The sequence below is a fragment of the Diprion similis genome, chromosome 7 (assembly GCF_021155765.1).
Source record: "Diprion similis isolate iyDipSimi1 chromosome 7, iyDipSimi1.1, whole genome shotgun sequence".
Lineage (NCBI taxonomy): Eukaryota > Metazoa > Arthropoda > Insecta > Hymenoptera > Diprionidae > Diprion > Diprion similis.
In genome coordinates, this window is record NC_060111.1 from 6,493,631 (window position 1) to 6,519,210 (window position 25,580).

At 31.7% G+C, this 25,580-nt stretch overlaps 1 protein-coding gene across 3 annotated transcripts in view; it reads right to left on the reverse strand.

Moving 5' to 3' along the window:
* The window catches only part of LOC124408054 (zinc finger and BTB domain-containing protein 7C-like), a 67,136-nt gene that overhangs the window by 18,327 nt on the left and 23,229 nt on the right, over positions 1 to 25,580 (reverse strand). The window contains exon 4 of one of the 3 annotated variants that reach the window (XM_046884714.1): positions 21,090 to 21,790. The exons of the other annotated variants lie outside the window; for them this stretch is intronic. Within the exon in view, the coding sequence (XP_046740670.1) occupies positions 21,185 to 21,790 (606 nt within the window). The 3' untranslated portion in view covers positions 21,090 to 21,184. Of the gene's footprint in view, positions 1 to 21,089; positions 21,791 to 25,580 lie in introns of those variants that run through there. 3 annotated transcript variants of the gene reach the window in all.

Below are 25,580 nucleotides of genomic sequence, written 5' to 3' on the forward strand. Positions count from 1 at the left end.
ATTTCATATATTATTCAGTCTCATACCACCCGTTAGATAAAACGATCTGAATATCATCGGCATCGTTATAAAAAAATAAAGAAATATTCTCCTTACAATCAATCAAAATACCTAGTCAATAACACACGAATTTGTAATCCGCTTGGTATGAATTTAAAGTTGTTCTATATCTTGGCTCTGATTTATTCTTATTTTATTTTTTTCTTCGGTTTGTTTTGTTTCAATTTATTTATGATTGTTCTATTTTATTCTCGTTCTTTGCGTATTACTTCGCGATTCGAGCTAACAGGCGGTATTTTTCTGCACTATTATCCTTCAGCTGTATGTATGCGATTTACTACTACACAATGAATTTAGTCATGCAATATGTATTTATGGTCCATTCCGCCAATGAGCGGTCAAGGATCTAGTGTAAAAATTTTTATTTTAGAATAAAAAAAAATCCTGCGATGTTCAGACCTCTAACCTTCGTCGTCACCAGAAAAACGGTGACTGATTTCAAGCTTTTTTAAACCAAACCTTTTTCTCCAAATTTTTGAAACTCTCTGTAGTTAGAAAAAAAAATATGACTGAATGTGTCTTCGGTAGAAAAAAAAATCCTGTATCATCAAAAATAACGAAACAGATGTTGTTGTAATTTTTTTTTTTTTTTTCTCTTCTGTACAAAAAATTGATTTTTTCAGAGTTTCCCAAACGAACAAACTTATTATAATACTACCATCTAAATGTTAAGAAGTCTTACCGATTAAAAATCAAATTTTTAGCACCTCGTCGTTGACTCATAATTAACGCACGAAATATTACAGACCATATATTACAAATTCGTATACCACTGATGAATTAGTATTGACGGTTTTTCATTTGCTATTTTATTTTTTATGCATATACTTTCGTGCTTGTGTGTGTGTGTGTGTGTGTATTTTATTCATGTAAGTATTCGGAATCATCGTTTAAATCGAGTGCGCCAGCTTAAATTTTCTTTCCTATCTCTTTCTTTCCTCAATTTTTCGTGTATCTTATATCAAATTTTGAAGCAATTCGAAAACCGAATATTCGCATTTTGTGATATCATAGCTAAAGCAATTCATTATTTAGATTTAATTAATCAATTTTTACCCAAAGTGAAGGTATATTATTAATATGTAATATCTGACAGATATTAAATTATTATTAAACTCAAACAAGCGATTACAGGTTCTCTTTCTTTTTTTCCTTCGCTCTTTTCGTCTTGCTTGTATTCGCGTTAAGCCAGACTCCACGTGCAGTAAAATGTTCAATCGCAAAGGAGCGAAAGAAGAAAAAATGAATTAAAAAATAGCAAAAATGAAAACCAAATCAATAAAATTAAATCAAATAATTCGCCATATCGCAGAAGATTCGTTAATTAAGTTGAATTTCGTGCGACGATAAGTTAAAATACACAGTACGTGTCTTGTGGTAAATCAAAGATCACGTTGGAAGGGGTATTAAAAGAGAAAGGCGAAGAGAAAAGTAATAACCGAAGTAAAAAAAGACTGAGAAAGAAATTTGAAGAAAGTAATTATGTAATCATACGAGACTCTGATTACACGTGGCATACATTATTGTTAACAAAAATGCTGCGTTGCAGTATTCTCTCAGATTCTTCCGAATGTCAGCTGATTATTTGAGAACAGATTATTATTGAGAATATTCAAAGCTTGCGGGTTTTCATGTAGCATTTTTTTTGTTTTTTCTTTTATAAAAATTTAAATTCAACTCATTCACCGTCAGATATTGCAATGGAAATCAATTAGACAACAATAAAGTATAATTTTCTCACCACATTTTTAACTTGTACAGATACAGCAATAAATAAATAAATAAAAAAAAAAAAATAAATTTAAATAATGATCTCTTAGTTCAAATTTTTTGTACGCGATTTTTTAACATCCGAGTAGGTTTAAACTGAATTTCGTTTTTTATCGATGATGAGATTTGAAATTGAAAAATCTCAGAAAGTTTTATAGAAAATTTGTTAACTTTGTGCGATATTGTATGTATTATGACGAGTTCTGTTTTTCTTATCTTAAATCTTGACGAGTATGAGAATCACAAAGCATACTTCACGCTGAATGATGAGATTAGTTTACTTATTAGTGTATATGTACGTATACCTGCGCAGGTACAATATTGAGTGAGAGAGAGAGATAGAGAGAGAGAGAGAGAGAGAGAGAGTGAGTGAGAAATAGAGGCTAATAAAAAACAATATCCAACCTATTCCGTTCAATTTACCATAATTAACTTTAAAGTGATGATGATTTTAACGTTCAGCTGCAACGTTGCGTTAATTCTTACAATTAGAGTAACGACAATTTTTCAGGATGGATGAAGAAACGAAATAAAATGAATGAAAGTGAATTCCAGTTAACACCTCGGTCCAGCTTTCAAGCGACTCTAGGTGGGAGCAATTCAATTTCTAGCACAAGATTTTAGCACGATGACGGTGCCAATAAACCCGAGCCACACGTGTCTCGTTTCGCGCGAGTAATTTATGAAGTATAAATATTTGAACCGATTTCTAGATTGCAACAAATGTTGTGTGAAATTTATATCTAATCATTTATTGTAGAAATACGTTTCTTTTTTTTTTTTCTTCTTCTTCTTTTTCTTTTTTTCCTTTCTTGCCTATAATCTCAAGCGCATCGCAAAACATTCGTCGAATCAGTGCTGACGGATCAATGCAGAAAGTTAATTAAATCTAGCCGCTATTTAAGTGTCGAAATTAGTTCGTTAAACTTTGGAAGGAAATTTTTTTTTATTAAATTATAATTAAATTAATAGTGCATGCAGATGGATTTTGAGTTGCACAGATTTTGCAAAATTTTGAAATTTCTTCTGTTTTCTTTTTTCTTTTTTTTTTTTTCCTTTTACAGCATTTAATCTTTGCTAGGAACAAAGAACGATCGCCGATTTCGAAAATCTTTCGAATTATTACTACCGACCACACCTCACAAGTATATAAGAATTTTGATTTTCAATAATGCATTCGGTCAAGCGATGGGTCTACCATGCAGTTTTCATGCTATACCCAATGGAGTGAGTTTTAAATTTGAAAAAAATATGACGTGGTGTGAAAATTGAGCAAACGAGCACACAGATTGAAATCCAAAACGTGAAAAATTTCATTATGTTTGTTAATAAAAATAAAAAATTTCTTTAACACAAACTGCACGAGCTGTTGCTAATTTAGAAACAAGACCGAAAGCCCTACATGAAAAAAGAGAAAACAAAAAAAAACAAATTGCGTCCACGTGCGTTTCACGATTTCATTGATAAGAGCCGCGCGTGCAATATTCTATCGCTGATATCGCGCCCTTATCAAACGCCAAGAATCAATATTTCGTATCTTTGCCTCGGTCACAGATAGAAACACGTTCGAATGTACCCAAACCAAATACGGTGTCCTGTTCCAACTCAAAATGACATGAAGAATTTTCGGTAACTGTAGAAAGATTTCACCGCTAATGAAAGCGGAATATCAGATTGTGAAAGAAAACTGCATTCCAATTTCATGCAAAAAGGACTATAATATAGTTTTACACTAAAAAAAAAAAAAAAAAAAAAATCATGCTAAATTACTATAATTGCTCGGAGAAAAATTATCAGAATTACTTTGGAGACTGGAATACAGATTTTCTAGATTTCTTTCGTTTAAAATTAAATTATCATACTTTCAACTTACTTTTATCTATTAGATTGTACAGTACGATTGTTCGAGGTTTCAACTATTTAAGTTTGAATTTCGTGTCTTATAAGTAAATATAATATAGCGGTTCTGGAGTTAGTTCCAGTTTTCGCCACCAGCTGAGGCCGGTGACCTTTTGCCTTGAAATTAAAAAAAAAATTTTCCACAAATAAAAGAAAAAGTTTTGAAACACTTTTTTCACGTTTTGATCAAATGAGAATTTTACAAATTGGAAAACTTTTTTTCGTTTCTCGAAAAGGAGGCCGCGCCCTCTGGTGGATGGAAATTTGAACTAAATCCAGAACCGTTATACATCTAGGAAAGGGGGGGATAAGCCGGGGTACTTAAGGGAATACTTAGTTTTCGAGAACTCAAAAATTAATATAATTGTAACCAAAGAAAATAAAAATGATTTTCAGATGTCGGGAAATTTTTTTTTTTTTCTGTCAAATTCTTAGAAATTCAAAATAATGTTCAATAATGTTTATAGAAGTAATTTTTGACTGTTTAGAAAAATTCTTAAGGGAAACCCATTTTGCCTACCCCTTCTCTATATTTACTCTTATAGTTTTATCGAAATATTTCCGAACCTCGTATGTAACGAAATTCGACCAAATTTCTGTGTGTAATTTTCATAGTACGGAATTTTTAGTTTGTATACCCACCACGATTATCGTCCGTTGTTTTTCTGACTTTATGGTCGAAATTAAAATCGTTCGAATGACTACAAGCTTGAATACAAAAACCTAAATGTTCAACACTAAAAGTCTTTCTGACGTCTGTTTGCTCATTACTTCAGAACTGCTTAATCGATTTTGATTCTATTTTTTTTTTTTGCGGATAGCTACAACGTTTGGACAGATTTTAGGTCGCACATCACTACAACTACATCAAAAGTTTTAGAGATATAACGATATTTGTTGGGTTGGGTTAGGTTAGGTTAGGTTATGTTAAATCAAATTCTATGAATTTCTATTCGAACATTTCTAACTGTAAACAAGATTGTTTCATCTGAATAGAATTTTCGTTGTATTGCATTAATTTTGGACGCGATGGGGCGTTATTAGGTTATGTTAGGTTAGGTAAGTTTAGGTCGGATCAAATTCTACCAATTGCCATTCGAATATTATTAACTGTAAGGAAGATTGTTTCATTTAAATACAATTTTCATTTCATTAGATTAAAATTGAACGACACGGGATGTTATTTGGTTGGATTAGGTTAGGTTACGTCAAATTCTATCCATTTTCATTAATTTCTTCAACATTTCTAACCGTTAGAAAAATTATTTCATATAAATCGAATAAATCAAATTGGAAAAAATATAGGAACGGTAGGTTAATGCTGGATAAACTTTTTCAAAGAATTTGCTCGCCGCTTCTGTACTCAGTAGAGAATGAAAAATTTGTTTTGAAAACCAGTTAATGGAAGCGGAATATTTAGATTCCGGTTGAAAAAAATTATACGCGAATATTATACACATCGTATAACCAGGCCGTTGCCTAGAGAAACTTACAGAAATAAACGCACGCGCCAACCGGGCAAATTGGCAACGCGAAGTGAGTAGCCAGCGCACGCAATGCGTGCTCGAAGCTGCGTGACGTCCGGTCACCTTGCGGCAGAAGTGTGCATAAAACGGTTAATGAGGCTATAATAATGTATAACATACACAACCGAGTAAAAGTGAAAAGCGAAGCAGGTCGGTTGATACAAGTTTCGAAAATAAATAATGCTTAAAATTTGTCTAAAAGTACGATTTTACTTTGCTTTTTCTTCGTCATTTTTATCCCATTATCGGGATCATCGAGAAAAGCCTTCTTTCGATTTTATTCTCCCCTTTGATGAAAGACTAACAATAAGCGTTAATTTTAGCTGTAGAAAAAAATTGCAGAGTTTATTAGTAAATTTTCTTTGTCAATCTCAAGAAATTTCATGTACCAAATAAGACATCAACTATTTTGAGGACATGTAGAAAAATATTTTTCAATAACTCAAAAATCCAGTACTTTAATATCTGTTTATCAGAATGAGATTATTCGATGGTTTTGAGAATAATCACAACACGATGATTGCGCAGAAAAATCTTTGAAATTCGTTTGAGTGAATGACGAAAAGGCAGGAATTTTAATTTTTGAAATCTGGTAAATCTATGACAATCTCATACGAGTATAAAATATGTGGAAAATTTTATTCACGCGTTGGATATGCCAAGTACAATAATTTTTTTAAGCCGCAAAGAATGATTCGGAATTCTCATTCGATGTAACAATGTAATAAATTCTCAAAGAAATAAAGTTCGAAATTCTGATAATTTTTAATTCCTGAATGACAAGTTTATTTAAATTTATTTTCGTATCTACGTTTGTGAAATTGATTGTTTTCCCTGTATTAGTTGCGAGACTGTCAATGAAAAATGTGCAAGACTGTCGAAATTGACAGAAACTAACGAATATCGTTTTTTAACTTTGATTCTGTTTATAGCTCAGTTAAGCCATTGAGAATATTTTTTCATTTAAAATGTCATAAAGTTCATAAATTTATGATTCACCAACACACACACCGAATTTTCAGAGTATTAGAATTTGCATCCGTTGCACATCCGTTTCAATTAGACTTTCCTGTCACGAAAACGAATGATAATATTGAAAAAAAAAAAAATATATGAAACGCATGTACAGTTTTAGGAGAAAAAGTGTTAAACCAGAAACGTAACGAAAATGAGGTTTGAAAAATGGCACTGAAGCTAATTTAGTTAAATCAAATCAAGCAGAGACTCGTTTAAATCTTCAAAAACACTGAATTTCAACTGTAAATACGTCACGATATTAACAGTGTCAGAGAAATCACGTCATTCCACAATTGTTTATTTTTTTATTACTTTGTTTTTTATAAAAATTAATAAATAAAGTGTATAAATCTGAAAAATTGAGATATGAATTTACATTCTCTTTCTACTTTTAAATGTTGAGCAAGAAGTAACTTGGTGACCCATAAAAAACCGAAAAGAAACAAGAACGGAAAAAGGAAATACAACGATTGTAACGAAAAACGGAGTACACGTGTGTGTGTGTATATAGAAGCTATCTAAGCATTCGTGAATCGTTCTGTCTCGTGATTAGAAAAATGAAATATGAAATTTCACTTCTGAGGAAAAAAACTAATAAACATGTAAATGGACTGCAGGTGCAATGATGAAAAAATAATATAAATACGTGTAATGAAATGTATGAAAAAGAAACATAAGAAAACACAATAAATGTATGTTTGAAAATAGGAATTATATATTTTTAATAATAATAATAATAATGATAATAATAATAATAATAATAATAATAGTGATAACTTATAAGGTAAGAATTGTTAGGAGACAATAAAATGTATCTATCGTGTGTACGTAATGTGTATAAGGATAAAAGTATAATGGGCGACGTATAATAATATAATATATTATGCTAACAACATTTAAATAATTAATCATCAATAATTAATATAGCTATACATATGATACGTATATACCTATAGACCTAGTGTTATAAACTATATATATATATATTTATATATTGAATATAATCTGCTAATGATGATGATAATAAAAATTTATCTATTGTACACCTATACATATAACGGATACCCATAATAATAATAATAATAATAATAATAATAATAATAATAATAATAATAATAATAATAATAATAATAATAATAATATGATTCTATATCTAAATAATGTTCAAAAGAGAAACAAAGCACCGTCATCACATCAGGGCCGCGTCAGTTATTGGCTTCACATAATACGGAAATATGTGTATAAAAGCTCTGCAGACGCGGTTAACCCTTAAGGAACTTTAGCTCAAAGAAAATATGCGAGTGCATTTAGTTACTTGAGACGAGTCGAGGTTGAAATTCCAAACTTGATAATTTCCCGAAGCGCCAAGTTCCGAATTTTTTTCGTGGCGAAACTTTAAGTAAAGAATTAAAGTCAAACTTCAGCGAAACGTGAAAGTTCCAAATTAAAGGAAAAAATGCGGAAAAGCCGAGCTGTGGGAGTATATTTTAATATTCCGAATTTTACTCTGTCGAAGTTTTACTTTTTGAAATCGTGTATTTGAAACTTTGGAGTTTCTTTAAAGTTTTATTTCTTGACTTTGACAACTGTCGCCACCAAATATTTCGAAATTAGGCGCTTTTAGAACTTTTCAAATTCTGAACTTTAACTTCGGCCCACTTCAGACGCCTATACGTATACTTATAACCTATACCTACATGTAATATACATATATATATATATTTATATATATATATATATATATATATATATATATATATATTCATATATATTACGTATATTGTACTAACTTTAATCGTTAAACTGCTGCAGCGTAAATAATTTATATTATTGCTAACTCGCGACACGCTTGCGTTCGTTCAGCTTATTCTCTCTCTCTCTCTCTCTTTTTTTCTCTTGCGTCTGCGCGTATGCATATCATGTACACGATAATAATATAATTTAACCAGCCAACTGTTACCTGCGCCAATTAACCTCTGAATATAATCGTTAACTGCAACGCAATTTCGCAACCTCGCAATCTTCGCCTTAATTCGCCAGTTCGCCGATTAATTTTTTATACCCACAGTGCGCATCTCTGTGGGTTGTATATTGTAGTCGTGAAATTTTCAGACAATTTGAATTTCCTCTCCGATTTTAACGCGACGACAAACCGTTTTTAAAAAAACTTTGGAAAATCGGTCCACGGAGTTTTCTATCATCATTCTATGACTGACGAAATGATCAATTGTTCAATTGTTTGTTTTTCTTGGGTTTTTATAATTTTCACCAGATATTAATCAATATTTGAGATTTTTACGCAAGTCCGATTTTTATGAAAATATTATCACAACTTACATACGGGTGTGGAAAATATTATCAATCGATTGAGTGAAAGTTAGTATCGACATTTCGTGAGTTTTTCATTTTTTTTTTTTTCTAAACTCTTTCGAAAACTTTCATCCCGTTTTCCATCCATAGAATTTTTGCAAATAAATCAATTTCACGCGAATCGACAAAGAAGAATCAATTTCTTTAAAATCATTGTAATCAACTTGATTTGTAGAATTCGGGCTGATTAAAAATGAATATAATAACACGGCGAGACGAATCAACTTGATTATATCATCAAACCGAAACGAATACATGAAATAGTAAATAAATAATTACCTATCATATGTCTAGGCATAGAAATAAAATTCTTTTCCTTCTTCTTATGGCGCTTATAAAGTCGCGTTCTACACCTCGAAAACGCGTCGAGCCAAAACTCCCATACCGTTCAAGCGATCAGAATGAAACTTGGGCAAGTGATGCCTTAATTTGGCAAAATGTGGAGCGACTTTTTACTTTTTGAAAATTTGGAAAAAAAAATTACAGATCTTTTACCGACATTACGCGTATATATGCATTACCGGCATGCGTGTAACGTCGGTAAAAAATGTCGCTAAAATGAGATGTCGGTATTCTTTGCAATCGGAAACAAGATCAAATTTCGAAGTGTACAACGTGACTTCATAAGCACCCTAACCCAACTCTACGCGTTTAATCAACATTACATCGATTTCATCGGCAATAATTAATATCCATATATATATATATATATATATATATATATATATATATATATATATAATAAATTTGAAATAAAATGTAATAGTAACTCGATAATAGTAATAGGTAAAAATAGTCTACAGTATCGCGGTTTGGTCTGCGCATCAGGCTAATTTCTATTATCATATACGCAGTGTAAAAACCATACATACAGGTGTGTGGGTGTGTGGATGTGTATGTGTATTATCCCGATTTCTTTGACCGTTCATATTTTATTAAGACATGTTTAGCTATATATATATATATATATATAGGTATGTGTGTACGTATGTATGTAATATTGGAGCTAATTCCTTGTACTCTACGTCGAAGGTGCATTTTGTGACGCCTGTGGAGCTCTCGCGCGCTTTATTATCATCATTATAGCTAACTATTGTGTGTATTAATATTTACTAGATTATTTATTACTATCCCCGTCTAGTATCTAGGTACCTATCTATGCTCTAGATACATCTTATGTATTTCAACGATGATTATAGTCTTATATATGTATATACCTATATATCTATGTACCTACGTACCCATACGACTAATACGTAATGCGATATGTCTTCGAAATGATATGACGTCAGATGCATATTCATCCCCCGGATGATTCATTTGAAAAATTCAAAATTTGATCTTCTGTTTTACGCGTGGGGGATATATTTTTTTTTTTTTCGTTTTTTTTTTTTTTTTTTAAACTTTCTTTTCACTGAGTGTTACGATCATTTTGATTTTGTTTTTTTTTTTAGAAGAAGAAGAAGAAAAAGAAGAAGAAGAAGCTACAGAATATCGCATATGTTAGAATAATAATAATAATTTGAAAAAAATTTGTACGTAGGTTTGTATGAAAAATAAAATTTGTACAGGGTTGTGTTTAAGTTTTTTGCGATGACATATATAATATGATTTACGCGTTAATCATAATCTACGTGATCCGAATTAATGAATTCTTTACTTTGAAAACAGAATCGAAATTATCTATGCCTTGAATTTTTTATTTATAAAAAGGAAAAATCTTTATTCGCGCTTCTTTATAAATTTGAAAAAATTTATGAAAGTGAAAAATCAACCGAGCATGTTCATCCACATAACGTATAAGGCTTATTTCTTAATTTTAACCTAAAAAAAAAAAAAAACTTTCTAGGGACTCCCACGGTGGAAAATTGCGAATTATCTTTTTCTGAAACACCCTAATGAACATGCATGAATAATTGTAAAATGAGAGTCACTGTCAAGTTTACGGCTTTATCTATCGTGACGTGCATGATATGCGGTTGCACTGGAACGATAGCGCAATATTTAGATCGTTGCATTTTCCAGTTTCTTGCGCATAATGCGTTTACTGCAATGTATTTGGACATTTAATACAGTGATTTTCAGGCTTTTCTAGCCTTGATTCAAGGCAAAAAAACATTACCAGGAATCAGTAAAAAATTCTCGCGATCTAAATTCTTCAATTCTTCATTTTAAATATTTTTTCCACTTTTCAAAATTACCCCAATGTTTCGTAAAAATTTTTATACCGCCTCGAAAATTATTTACAACGAAGATATACACCTTCTACTTCAACCCCGAAAAATAAAATTTTCCCCCCTTTTTTTCTCAACAAGAATAGTTATGAAAATTGAGACTTAAATTTTCCGAATCTCAAAGCGCGTTTACTTTCACTCGATAGAAAATTTCCACGCTTATAAGTAACGATAACGTCATTAATAATCTAAATATGGTGAAAAATTTTTATAAGTTTGAACACAAGTGAGAATTACATCCGCACGATTTTTATTTCTCCTCTTTTTACTTTCAAACACCCTCTTTAAATTAGCACAATTACGAGTGAAAATAAAAAAAAACGCAAATCGCCTAATCACCGTAAAAAAAGATAAAAAAATAAACAAACCATTTCAAGCGTTTACTAGTCATTTTTTATGTATATAAGTATGTGTATAATATATAAAGTATTTTATGTGTATCCATGTCACGTGATAATATAATTTTATATAATATCCACGCGCGATGAAATAAATCAATTTAAATTAATTATTAATACTTCTGGCAATAATGTCCTTTCCAATATTTGTTCTACGTACGTTCAACTTGACGTTATTTATTATAAAGTGTCGAGTGTTACGTCAAGTGTACCGATTTAAGAAAAGAGAAAAGAAAAACAAGCGTCGAAATGAGGAACAAAATATCCTGAATAAAGATAAAAGTGTTAGCTTAAATCGACAAATGATCAGCTGACAGAGAAAAAGAAGTTGAATCATTGAAAAAAAAAAAAAGTTAATTAAGTCTCAAAACAAATCACTGCTTACTTTCGTCATCAGTGAACAGTTGATTGGCAATTTTTTTTCGCGTCTCCGGGATAAAAAAAAAAAACTTTAATTTTCCTTAAATTTCGCAAATTTTATAACAAACAGCATAGATTTTTCACAAGAAATAATTAATAAGCTTAAAATAATCATATGTAATAGGTATGTAAAAAGTTGACGAATTTTTATGGGATCAATATAAAAAAAAAAAAAAAAAAAATTTTCTTCTCTTCTCTTTTACTGTAAATTCGAGCAATTGAATTGAATAATATATATCTTAACAACTATTCACAACGAACTAACAATAAGAGAAACGACAGGTGGAAAATCGAGACAGAAATAGTGCGTGTAAATCGGGGATTTACTTTTTGTAAACATCGATATTTTACAAGTCACGTATTTGAATGTGACTTAAACGTGACTTTACGCTTATATCCCCTCATACAATACTGTGCTTTGAACATTCTATAGTTATTACGTAACTACTGAGCAAAGAAAGAAAGAAAAAATTTATATTTTGGTTGTTGTTGTTGTTTTTTTTTTTTTTTAACGCCAACTGAATGTTATGATATTGTTAACCTTTTTAATGATTTACTCTTCGATTTTGTCGTTTATTATTACCATATTCACCGATGGTTTTTATTTTTATTTTATTTATTTATTTATTTATTTTTTTGTACAACTCATGTCACTTCCAGTATTTGTAGCCTCAATATTTGAATGAAATTTTACACCGACAAAGAATAAAAAAAAAAACAGGTTACGGTGATATTTTCGATACTTAGATAATCGGATTATGTTTAGCAAAAAGAAAAGTTCAGGTATGATATTTTTTTTTTGTTTTATGTTTTTATATTCAAAATGCAGCGTTACCGATTTGTAAAATTATATAGTTTCTTGTGTGCGTGAATTTCGATTCGAATTGTTTCCAAACCCTGACGACGACGTGAAAAATAAATGCACGCGAGTTTTCAGTTACTGTAATGAAAAATTTTGAAAATCTAAATTCAACACTTTGAAACTCGCGAAACATAATGAATATTTTTATTTCTTTCTCTCGCTCTCTCGATTAATATTTCACTCTTTTTGTTTCGATCTCTGGCTAGCAGTAAGATTTCTCACTAACACATAAAAATTACTCATCGAATGGTAATTGTGAAAAATATTTTTAATTGTTGATGATTTACCTCGTGTGCTTTAAATTTTCCGAATACTTTTGATTACATTTAATAGATAATAAATTTGCAATGAATAAAGTTTGGAGCAGAAAAAAATCACACCGATAATGTATTTTTGGAATTTCAAGATAAATGAAGATGAAAAAAAATAAAAATAAATAAAATGTATAAATAAACAATGTCAATAAAACAAGATATGCAGAATCGCGTGAAACTGTTTATTTATTTAACTTTTGAGAAGATTAAGCACGGCTTTTGCAAAGTTTCATTTTAGACAATTCTCTTGGCCGTTAAAAATTTTTAATATTAAATATTCAACCTACTCACAATCAGTCAAATTTTACAAGCGTATTCGTTTTTCAATAAAACCCACCGCCTTTGTCAATCTTTTTATAATAATAATTACTGTATTTTCGCGGATTCTCATTCTAATCGCAGTGTTATGAAATTAGCTTTATAGAACAAAACGGACAAAGAAAGTAAGAGAAATCAAAAGAAACAAAACCGTTACGTCAATTGTTTATGTCGCGTTTGACGATAAATGAATGCATACTTAATAAAGTTCGACAAGATAATTATATAAAGCTTATTTATTTATTCAAACGCGTCATGATTGTAGGAATGACCAGAAAAATTTCGAAGACTTTCAGTGCGATTTCGAAAAAATTACTTCGCAAATTTCTGATTCGATTTTGCACACGGTGAATTCGCTAGTTTGTGTAAAAGAAAAAAATAAATAAAAATAAATAAATAACCGTTTGATATATCCGGAGTGAAAATTAATTTCAGAGTAAAATAAATGTCGGGGATTTTCAGAGTGACGTAAAAGTAATTTTCTGAGACAGTCTCACCTTACTTTACAATCTCGGAATCAAGATTCATTTTCGCATTTCATTACGTCAGATAACTTTCATCGATCCTAATTCACGTCTAACTCGTGCCTCTCTTTACTACCGATTTATTTTCACTTTTCTTTTCACTTCTACACTATACTGTGTAACAAGTAGGCAAACTCGGTCTTTTCAGGCCAAGCATAGTTTGCAATATGTGTCATAGGTGAGCCGAAGGCGAATATTGCAAATATGCGAGGCGAAAAGAACGTTGATCTTTTTTGCACACGATCCTTTACACAACAAAAGTATGTTACGCATTATTTCACGAAGCAAGAAATTGAGGTTAGGGTCACGTAGTGTTAGATTTGTTCGCGACGGCGCATGTGCGCAGTACAGAAAATACCACTTTTCACTTCTAGGTCTTAAGGTGCTCATAAAGTCGCGTTCTACACCTCGAAAACGCGGGGATGTAAAACTCCTACACCGCTCAAGCGATCAGAGTGAAACTTGGGCAATCAATGCCTAATTTTGGCAAAAAGTGGAGCGTTTTTTTACTTTTTCAAAATTTTGAAAAGAATTTTACAGATTGGTTACCACTCACAGAAATTGGCCAAATTTTCACAGTTGCACTGAATGGATCGAAGTATCCGGTATGACATCACTCGGCGGTGATAAAACACACATTTTGAGCCCAGTCCCATGAGATTTGATGGTAAAATGACAAAATGGCAGCTGATCTGGTTTTCGTAATTTTAACATCAAATCTTATGCAACTGGGCTGAAAGTATGTGTTTCATCAGCCTCGAGTGGCATTATACCAGATAGTTCGATCCTTTGGTGCAAATGTAAAAATTTTCGCAATTTCAGTGAGTGATGACCGATCTCTAAATTTTTTTTTCAAAATCTTCAAAAAGTAAAACGTCGCTCCACTTTCTGCCAAAATAAGGCATCAATTGCCCAAGTTTCATCCCGATCGCTTGAGCGGTATAGGAGTTTTGGCTCGCCGCGTTTTCGAGGTGTACAACGCGACTTGTAAGCATCTTAAAAGCGGTCTTTTCAGTAATCCGCGCATGCGCATTCGCAGACTTGCTATACCGTCGTAGAAACAGGTACTTTGTGTACGGAAAACACGCATGGAAAAAGGCGTGAAACATGCTCGCGTTATATAAAATCATTTCCACTCCGACACACGGAGAGACACGGAGACACACGCATAACACACTCACATCTCCATTAACAGACTTTGTTCTGCATTGATGTTTTTTTCAATCAGCCACCTGTAAACAGTTTGTTCTTTAATTTTGGACAAGGCATTCCTGCATGCATTATATACAGCGTCAGCTGTGATCGAATGCGACGATCACCGCGTTATAAAATTAGCATGATCCGAATTTTTTTGTGTCTCTTTTTTTTCTATTATTCTTGAAATATAAACCAACGAAATTCCATTTCGATTCTGAACTCTGAAATACCGTCTTTTACCAGCATGCGAATTTTTATTGGTAAAAAATCAAATGAGTTCGATTTCTTTGATTTTATTATATTATTACATTATTATAACAATGTCATCTCACTTCGTTTCCAACGAATAATGTAATATTTTAACGATCAATTATCGTTTAAACATACCGTGTAATCGATCCGAATTTATGCTTTTATTTTATTTTGCAATGATTGATGAGAAAATGTTATAGAATGAAGAAAATATTTTTCATCATATATTATATGACTTATCACGTTGTTGATAATGTTTGAATGAGATTATTTAGCAATAAAAAAGAAAAGATGAAAAGATGAATGCACTGATAATTTGATGTATAATTTGGATTCGAAGGGATATGAATTTATTTGATTCTTTGAATAAAAAATAATCAAAATCAATTTGTTCCAACGACTTTATTATTATAAGTGACTCAAGTTCTTCTGTTTTTTTTTTTTTGTTTTTTTATTTTGTTCCTTCTTCGTCGTTGTTTTCCTCAACAAATCACAGTATAAATTACAATCACAGTGAACATCCGCAATAAATTTCGCTTCTTTCCTTTCCGTTATATTATATAATTTCACTATATAACAGGAGATGCAAGTGTGTATTACATGTACACATTAGTACATCATGTTGTTTGCAATTTCAATTTTCTTTTTCCAATTTTCGTTTCGATAACCGATGTACAACAGATACATATATATATATACATATATGTATATATAATCAAAATTATAATTTTAAAAAGTTGAATTAAAATTTTGTTGCTGCTAATAGTTCGTTTCCTCATATTCATTTTCATTTCATAGAGGTTCAATCACTTCATTTTAAATTATTATTATCATTATTATTATTATTATTATTAGTTGTTTTTTTTTTCTTCATTTCGTTTTTTTCCCTACATAACCACTAATCAATAAAATTGTGTATACAATTATTAATTTTACTCATTATATATGTATAGTCATCACAGCTCTAAGAATCACTCCTGTTTCGAAATCGTCCCCTATCCCCCCCCCCCTCCCCCCACCCCCCTCTTACAATTTATTACCGATAATCCCCCCCACCCCCTCCCTCGACCCCTTTGCCGCCCCGTTTATATGCGCTTTTCTGCACGTTCATCGGACATATATTCGTGGTTAATGAATAGTCATCATCATCATCATGAAACGCACCGTCAAGAGTAAAAGATAAATAGAATTAAAATAAAAGGAAAGATTTGAATCAATGAAAAATAGATAGAGATGAAGAGACAGAAATAGAAAAAAAAAAATGAAAGCAGAAAAAAGAGAAGGAAAACGTTATTAGAAAAAAGAAAAAAAAAGTAAAGTCTGCACAATCGCTGCACGTATAAGGTACGCTCTACAAGTGTGTATAACATGTATCTATATGTATACTAGTAGATATATAGTATAATAATGTACTATGTACAACAACAACAGTAGTAATAATCACAATCGTGATGATAATAATAATAATAATAATGATAGTAATAATGATATTAATTAATAATAATAGTAATCAATAATAATAATAAGATTAATAATAATAGTAATAATAATAATAATATTAACAGCGTGTTATTAATTACTTATCTAATAGGAAAACAAAAGTTTATTCAAATACTGGTTCACTTATCACCCAAAATAATCGCAAGAAACGCTACTATCATCATCATCATCATCATCATCGTCAGTATCATTATCGTCATCGTCATCGTCATCGTGTAGTATCTACGCATAGGTACTAATTAACAACGAGAAAGTACAATTTTACGCATCCTAGACATAATAATTTAACTATCGTATAGTTATGTATGTATATAAAATTTAGATATTAATTATTGCTAATGCGACATTGATACGTTCTTATTCTGGTTCATGTGTTAGTATTTGTGATTTTGTGTTCGTGTATGCATACGGATGCCTTTTGGTTCTTACAATTTTCTTCAATTTTGGTCTTTTTATCGTTATTCGCGTGCATGCATGTTCAATTTCTAAAAAAATCGTTCAAGTGTCTATATACATGTAAATGAAATAGCTCAGGGTGAAGAATTAGCGAGTTTGTTGTAACACGCATGCGGTTTATTTTTCAAATAAATCGTTCACATCGTAGAGTGTCTTGGATATCTGTTCGTCTTACGATGTCTCGTAGCAAACTTCTTTAGCACCTTGAAAGTGAGGTTAATCGTAAGATTAACTATACGGCGAAAATAATAGACAATTTTTGCAATACTGAAACGTTGATTGATGTATCGTGATACGTCTGAACATCAAATTCATAATATATTTGCATACAAATTAAATTAGGTTGGGGTTACTCAATAATTCCTCACGCTACTACCAAGTTGTATCGTGGAGGTTATGTTGCGTATTTATACACGAAAGGATTGTACGTATCGTGGCTGTCAATTAGTCCAATCTTTTCGTGCCTGAAAAATTATGACGACGGATTTTTACCGCTCAATTCGCGTTTGATTGGCGATTTTTTTGCGTGCATTAATTGCGTCGGAAACCTGCAGCTGTACGGCCATCTTGAACTTTCATACAGAAATACGAGAAAGTTGTTTCTTTTTTCCTTCTATCAAGTTTTCAAATTCTCTTTACAAATTAAAATTGAAAATGTTATTAAAATGTTAAACTGTTGGGGAATCAAAATTTTTCGTGTTCTGAAAAACCCCTTTTTTATTCCGATTACGTTAGTAATTAATATAAATTGACATTGTTATTGCAGACAGTTAAATGAGCGCGTTGTTTTAACTGAAAAACTGATTTTGTTCAATAATGCGTTTTTAGAAATATTGACGGAGCATCAATAATCTTTGATCATTACAAAAAACAAGGCATCGAATTTGTCTCAAATCTATTATGTATCTTTTCTATGGCCACGCAACATACAGGCTTCGGTCAATCGTTTATATGCAAGATTTTTCAAGAGATCTGCGTCCGCAGACATAATGTGAGAGGCATTTTAAAAATTTTAGAAAACGTGTAACTTTTTTATCAAAAAATTAATGAGACCCGATCTCCGAGTATCGCGATTAGTACGTCTCAAAGGACGCCATACACAACCCGTGTGAACTTTGCGATGAAAAATCTCGGTTTTTATGCATTTGCCGAAAGTAAAATGACATGTAAACTGTTCTTGCCGTGGTGCTGTTGAGCGTGAAACATCACTCGGTAACTAAAGGATTCTGAAAGCGATTGTGTCACTGAAATAAAACTCGAAGCGAGGTAACTGCGGCCATGTTGATTCTGTGTTGGGGTTTAAATTTGCTAACCCAGTAGGTAAAAAAAGTTGTATAGATTTTTTCTTATAGAATCTGTTCGTGTTTGACACTAACTGAGGTTATTTCACTCCAAATACAAAATTTTTAACGATAAAAAAAACATTTCATAACCATTACATTTCAATTTTATGTCTTGTTCTACATATTCTGTATGAGAAAAATCATTGCTTTCGGATAAATCGTCTCTAATAAAACCTAGAAATCGGTATAACAGAGGACCTGATACGTGGCCACAATCAGATTATGGAATCTAGGACATTACTAAGCGTCGTCGTCGTCGTCGAAAGCGATTTTACACTTTCAATATCAACGAAGAATTTTCCGAATCGCAGGATCACCGAGCTTTTCCACCGTACAAAAAATTATTAATATGAAAAAAGTGTTTAAGCCTGTCAGCTACATACACATCAAAAGACCGAATAGTATAAGGAGTGAGTATACGTATCGTTATCGTATAATATTATGCCAGCGCACTCTTTCAGTTTCCGATCCATGCGGATGCAATTTCATTTTTCGCGTCCGTACGTGTACGTATGTACATACGCATTTATGTTTGCATATATTTTATATACAGAGACCATTCAGATTCATCTTTCTCTCTTCACTCTCTCTCTCTCTTTCTTTGTTTCTAGCCTCCACCCTGCACATGTGTATCTATAGATAGATGTATATTAAATATACATATACATATATTATGGAATTTTCATTACTATTTTATCGTAACTATTTTCATTTCTTTATCGTGTGTGTTTTAGATTATTATTACTAATATAGTGTAAGCCCACCCCGTTCAACTGGAGTATAAAATATCCTCAATCGTATCAACAACAGTCAACCATTGTACATCGTAGAAATCACACAATATACAATATTGTTATTATTTTCTTCTTATTTTTTTTTCGTCATTTCACGACGTAGTTGTATGTATGTATGTATGCATGTACGTGTAATTTTCTTATTCAACTTTATTTTTTCACTTTTAGTTTCATTTTTCTTTCTCTTCCGTTTTATCATTAGATGTATATAATCAATTTATATATAATTCACAGCATTTTATCAGAATCTCTATTAAAAGCACCAACCGTGGCGGTTAGATTGTTTCTTTTTTCTTCTTTTTTTTTTTATTTCCTCTTCTCTTCGTACGTTTTTACTCTCCTTCTCTGTTTCTTTCCCAACTTCTTAAATACCTCAATAATTTACCTATACACGAACATATATATGCATACCTATGCGCACAGGTGTATATATATATATATATATATATATATATATATATATATATACGTATATATAATTGTATAAATACGTATACATACACATAAATATGTACACACATACAGCGTGAGTGGGCGCGTGCGTGCGAATAAAATGTCTTCGAAATGTTCATGTATGTATGTACGACGTATGCGTGTACGCGTGTATTTTCCTATAATATATACAAATACGTATATGTGTATGTATAAGGATAAGCTGAACGTTTTCATCTTAAAGCACTGATTAAACGAGGGAGATTTTATACGATTTTATACGATTTTATACGATTTCGTATTATTTCATTTCATTTCATTTCATTTCATTTCATTTCATTTTTTCGTTTCTTTGTTATGTTATGTTATGTTTTTTTAACGTGTCCCTTATCCTCTCCCCCTCGAATGAGACACGGATATTATACCAACCATCCTAACCAAAATCACAGGACTAACTAGAAATACCGTCGGATTGCCTCGAGGCTAGGTGCACAGTATGCATGTATACGCAATCGGGTCATATTGTTTAATCGCTACATGACGCGCGTATACGCTTCTTTTTTCTTCTTCAAACATATATATATATATATATATATATATTCATATTCATATATATATATATATATGTATATCTATCCTAAATCATTATCATTATTATGCTATTATTATATAGTTGCTTAGTTTATATAGTTTACAATTGTTCCTATAATATGTATATTGTATATAATATACATATATGTATTATGTTATACTACCTATATGTAACCGTTATTCTTGCAAATGATACGCGGAGCAGTGGCGTGGAAAAAAAAGAAACGCAGATACAATTTGGAAGAAAATAAAAAAAAATTAAACAAACTGAATAAATTGGAAAAAAAAAAAATTAATAAATAATGACAAACACGGTGAGAAAACTAGATCAACAAGGTTGTGGACATCCCCCACTCTGGCTGACTTTATCGATCATAGGATCATTCGGTTGTCCAATCTTATCGACGGAGGATTAAAACTTCCAAGATATCCGCTCTACTTTACCATAAGCTCTTACCTTTGATCGATAACGTTGAACGACTAAACGATCCGATGACCGATAAAGTCACCCAGACTCGGTATAATCCTTACCCTCAAACGTTCTAGAAATGTCGGTAAGATGTCGGTGCAGGAATCTGTATCCAGAATCGACCTCGCGCTTCTACTCCGAAAGAGTAACAACAGACGAGAAGATTCGGATCGGAAAAAAAGAGTTTAATGAATTGAAAATAAAAAAAAAAAACCAAAAGAAGGAAAAAAAATCAAAAAAAAAAAACCAAAATCCACGAACGAATGGTGCAGAAAAAATTCCGCGTTGGTGATTTTTCAACGTACACGTATCCCCTACGGTAATAATAGTAATTATGATAATAATAATAATAATAATAATAATAATAATAATAATAATAATAATAATAATAATAATTACTACACGCAAAGAGGCGGAGTTAAAAATTTGTCATTATACTCAGTGATGGGGAGGCGCCGGTGGATGTGCCGCCGGGGCTTCCTCCTCGGATGGATCAACGGGGCTGGGTGAAAGGAACTTTCGCACATACTTTGGATAATGTGTCTTTTCGTGTGCCTTCAAGATCGTAGATCTCGAAAAGGTTTTCCCGCATAGGGCGCACCTGAAGGGCCGTTCGCCCGTGTGAACGCGGCAATGGTCTTTCATGTGGTGACGTAGCTTGAACGCCTTGCCGCAAAATTCGCACTTGAAAGGTCGGTCGCCCGTGTGGGCGGGGAGGTGGGCGATCAGCGAACCGACGTCGGGGAATGATTTACCACAAAACTTGCAAAGCACTACACCGGACGATGGGTCCGAATGGGCGGCTAGCTCCAGGTCCATCGGCTCAACCGGACCTCCGGGCGCGTAGTGGACAACCTCGGAAGCCAGATGGAGACCCGAATCGAGACCGAGCTGCGCCTGGAGCTGGAGATGCGCCGCCTGCTCCCTGTACTTTAGCGACTCGAGGCTGTGCGAGAGGATGTGCCGCGTCAGCTTGCTCTGATGGAGGAACGAGGCACCGCAGTACATGCACGCAAACACCCGTTCATCCAAACCCATCAACTCCTGCAACCAAACAAACAAGAACATCAACTTCTTGCCTCTTTCGGTGGTTTTTTTTTTTTTTCGTTTTTCTAAATTTATTTCCTTTCTTTCTTTTACCACCTAAACCGTAAACTACAGGCTCTCTGTGTCTCTATAAACTTCTCTGTTTCACTCTCTAACAAGTCTCTTTCGATCGATCTATGTATGTATATGTATATGTACTACCATCATCGTCGTGATATATATATTTTTCTTTTAGACTTTCTTTTTTTTTTTCTTCTTCTTCTATATTCTTATTTCTGTCCTTCAATTATGCAAGACGAAATACTTGAATTGTACAACCTGTATATACTTTGGTGATTTATTTATTTATCGTGTGTGCGCGTGTGTGTGTGTTTGTGTGTGTATACACGTATACATATATGTTTACAATGAGTAGAAATATCGTTTTATAATATATATATATACTGTCCGGTATATGAATGCTAACATACTATGTACAAAATTTTAGATAAGATTTTTTTACACCGCGACCGTGTCAGGTATGATACTACGTAAAGGTAAGCTGTGATTTTTTATTTTTATTTTCTCTTCTTTTTACTATTGTTTCATTTGATTTCATTAAATTTTTGCTTTTTTCTCTATTTTCTCTTTCCACGTTATTTATAACAAACGGAAATTTTCCGCGTCACGTGTATATGTAATGGTATATTGTTCACATAATAATGTATGTTAAGGCAAAGATTTTTTTTTTTTTTTTATTTGGTTAAACACACATATATGTATACGTATACGTATGTACTTGTGGTATATACATATATTTGTGTCTTTTTGATTTTCCTCTCTCTCTCTCTCTCTATTTCTCTTTCACTTTCTCTCTCTCTCTCTCTCTCTCTCTCTCTCTCTCTCTCTCTCTCTCTCTCTCTCTACGTCTCTTTCTCTTTCTCTTTTCTTTTTTTTTTTCTTCCTTCCTCTCTTTTTCAATTAAACGACAGCACAAGAAGTTGACGCTCATTTTTGTTTGGCGGGCTATTTATACAGTATACTATATATGTATAATATTAAAATGTACATATATATATATATATATATATATATATATATATATATATATATATATATATGAGAAAAAAATAAAACCAGTACGTTCGTCCTCCCAATTTTCTTTTTCTTTTGTTGCTTTCTTTTTCTCCCCTACGTTTCATTTTTTCTTTTCTTCTAAATTCAATGATATACAATAAGATATGTATATATATATATATATACATATATATGTGTATAATATATGAAAAATACCGCAGCGCTAATTGTACGTGGAGCAATGGCATTGCACTCAACCCCAAACAACGATAAATGATTGTGTACACATATGACATATAATACATACGTATACATATATGTACACATATGTGTATGCAATACATAATATATATATATATATATGAATTGTGTAGTGAAAAATTTGCATATCCAGTATAACATATGCCAAAAGCATACAATATGTATATATGTTTATATATATATATATATATATATATATATATTATTATTAAAATGTACAGCATATGTGTATTATTATGCGATATGTAGCAACATGTAATGCGCATATATACAATATATATATTTATGTATATATATATATATATAAGTGTGTGTGTGTGTATGTATATACATACATACATATATATATATATATATATATATATATATGAAGATATATAAAAATATATATCTATATAAATAGAGATTTATAAATATGTAAATGTAGTAAAAAAAAAAAAAACAACCATGGCCAAAAACGAAGGTCAACTTCTTGACAGTGAGCTAGCAAGACGGGCTGGCAGGATATGTGATGATGAGAAGGAGGATGTAACGTGGAGTGGAAAGTTATTTGCGTGGAAGTGTGGAAAAATATGCGAAAAGACGGGAGGGGGGGGGAGGTTTTTTTTTTTTCTTAAATCGTTCTTTTTTTTTTTTTTTATCTTCTTCAGTTTAATTTTATTCGCGTCTTCTTCTGTAGGAGTGGAAAATTTGTTTCTTTTAGTGACTGTTTTTTTTTTTTTTTTTTTTTTTCCCTTTGCTTAATCTTTTTCTCTTTAAAAGCGTGTGACGTACAAAAATTGGGAGTGACGAGACGCAGCAGACGTGAGTATATAATTGTATGGGAATTTGTAAAAAGTACGATGTACAAAGTCGGAATGATAAAAAGCATGTGAATTATAATGTTTACTGAATAATATAATATATAAAACGACGACGACGTAAAAATTATTACGATAATAAAGACATATAGGTATATATTATATATACCTATTATTACCTATATTATATTATATATATATATATATATATAGGTTATGTACATGATAAACGGAATTTGTCATGTTAATCTATCAGATGGATGAGAAAAATGGTCGAATTTAATATTCCGGATGAATGAATGGTTATAAATTACGACAAACTGTTGGAAAAATTTATGTTCATGAAACATCACTGGCTTTTCGTTAATATTTTCATTAAAATTTTATACTCAGTTGACTTATTGAAAAATGGTAAGTTCTTGGGATATTTTTAGCGAAACGAGACGAGATACGATTTATCACCGCTAGATGTCGCTGAGCGCAAGGCATTCCCGAGACAAAAGCTAATTTATGCAAGAAAAAAAAAAAAAAAAACTGTACCAACCTCTGCCGACTCAGGATTTGAAAGTTTTGCTCGATATTCCACTTTTGGACTTTTTTTAGTATTTCAACTAGCAGATCGATGTTTTCGGTATATATTTTACAGTTTACACGAAAGGGATGAAATCATGTATCAAATGTACAGACGAGCAAGACATCTGGCGAGATGAAAGTATAACGGAATAAAGGTTTTATCGAGGCAGCTGAAATTAGTAGTTTTTATTTGAATTGAAAAAGTAGTTCCTAAACATGGAGTATGAAATTTTCAACAAAAATTGTATAATTATTGATACCGTCTAAGCGACGAATGAATTATTGAACCTCTTCTCGAACGCGAGAAGAATGTTGGGTGAAGAATTTTAACGAATTAACGATTGAATTCTTTACAAAATCCCAAAATCAGATCTAAGATTTAATATAAGATGTTTTTGAATGGAGTATCGCTTATCAAGTTTTTCTGATCAAATGAAAAGCCTTGGAGAAAATAATATTCTAGCAATTTGTATAAAATTCATGTTAAATTTCATGATCATTGTTTAAACGAAAGGATTTTTTCATTCAGGAAACGAATCGGTAATTCAGTTTCCTCTAAGTTGTTTAGGCACGACTTTACTTTGTCAATAAGAAAAGAAAAAAAAAAAAAAAAAAACATCATCATTTCCTGATTTTTTTTTCATAAATCGTTTGAGATTTTGAATTTGGTTCGACCATATAGCTTTTCGACTTGACCATACGTTTCACATACATGCTTAAGATTCTAACATATTTTTCCAACAGTGTGAAGCAGTAAAATTGCATAATAAGAAAACCGCAGCGTTTAGCAAAAGCATTCGGCGACATGCATGCAGCAGACCCACGTGCAGTAGTTACAGCGTAAATAATGAAACACATTATCATATACAGAATGCAGTATTCCCTGTGATTTTTAAACCTTTCAGATGTTCGTCTAGAATATTCTCTTTTTACGGATAAATCGCATTAACTGTAGATCCGATGAAACGTTACGTCCGCAATTGTCAAATTCGTCCGTGCCGTAAATAACGAACAAGAGTAATGATGATAATAGAATATTAATAACGACCGTCATCGTCGAATTAGGCGCAGAAAAGTGTACGCAAGATTTTTGCGCA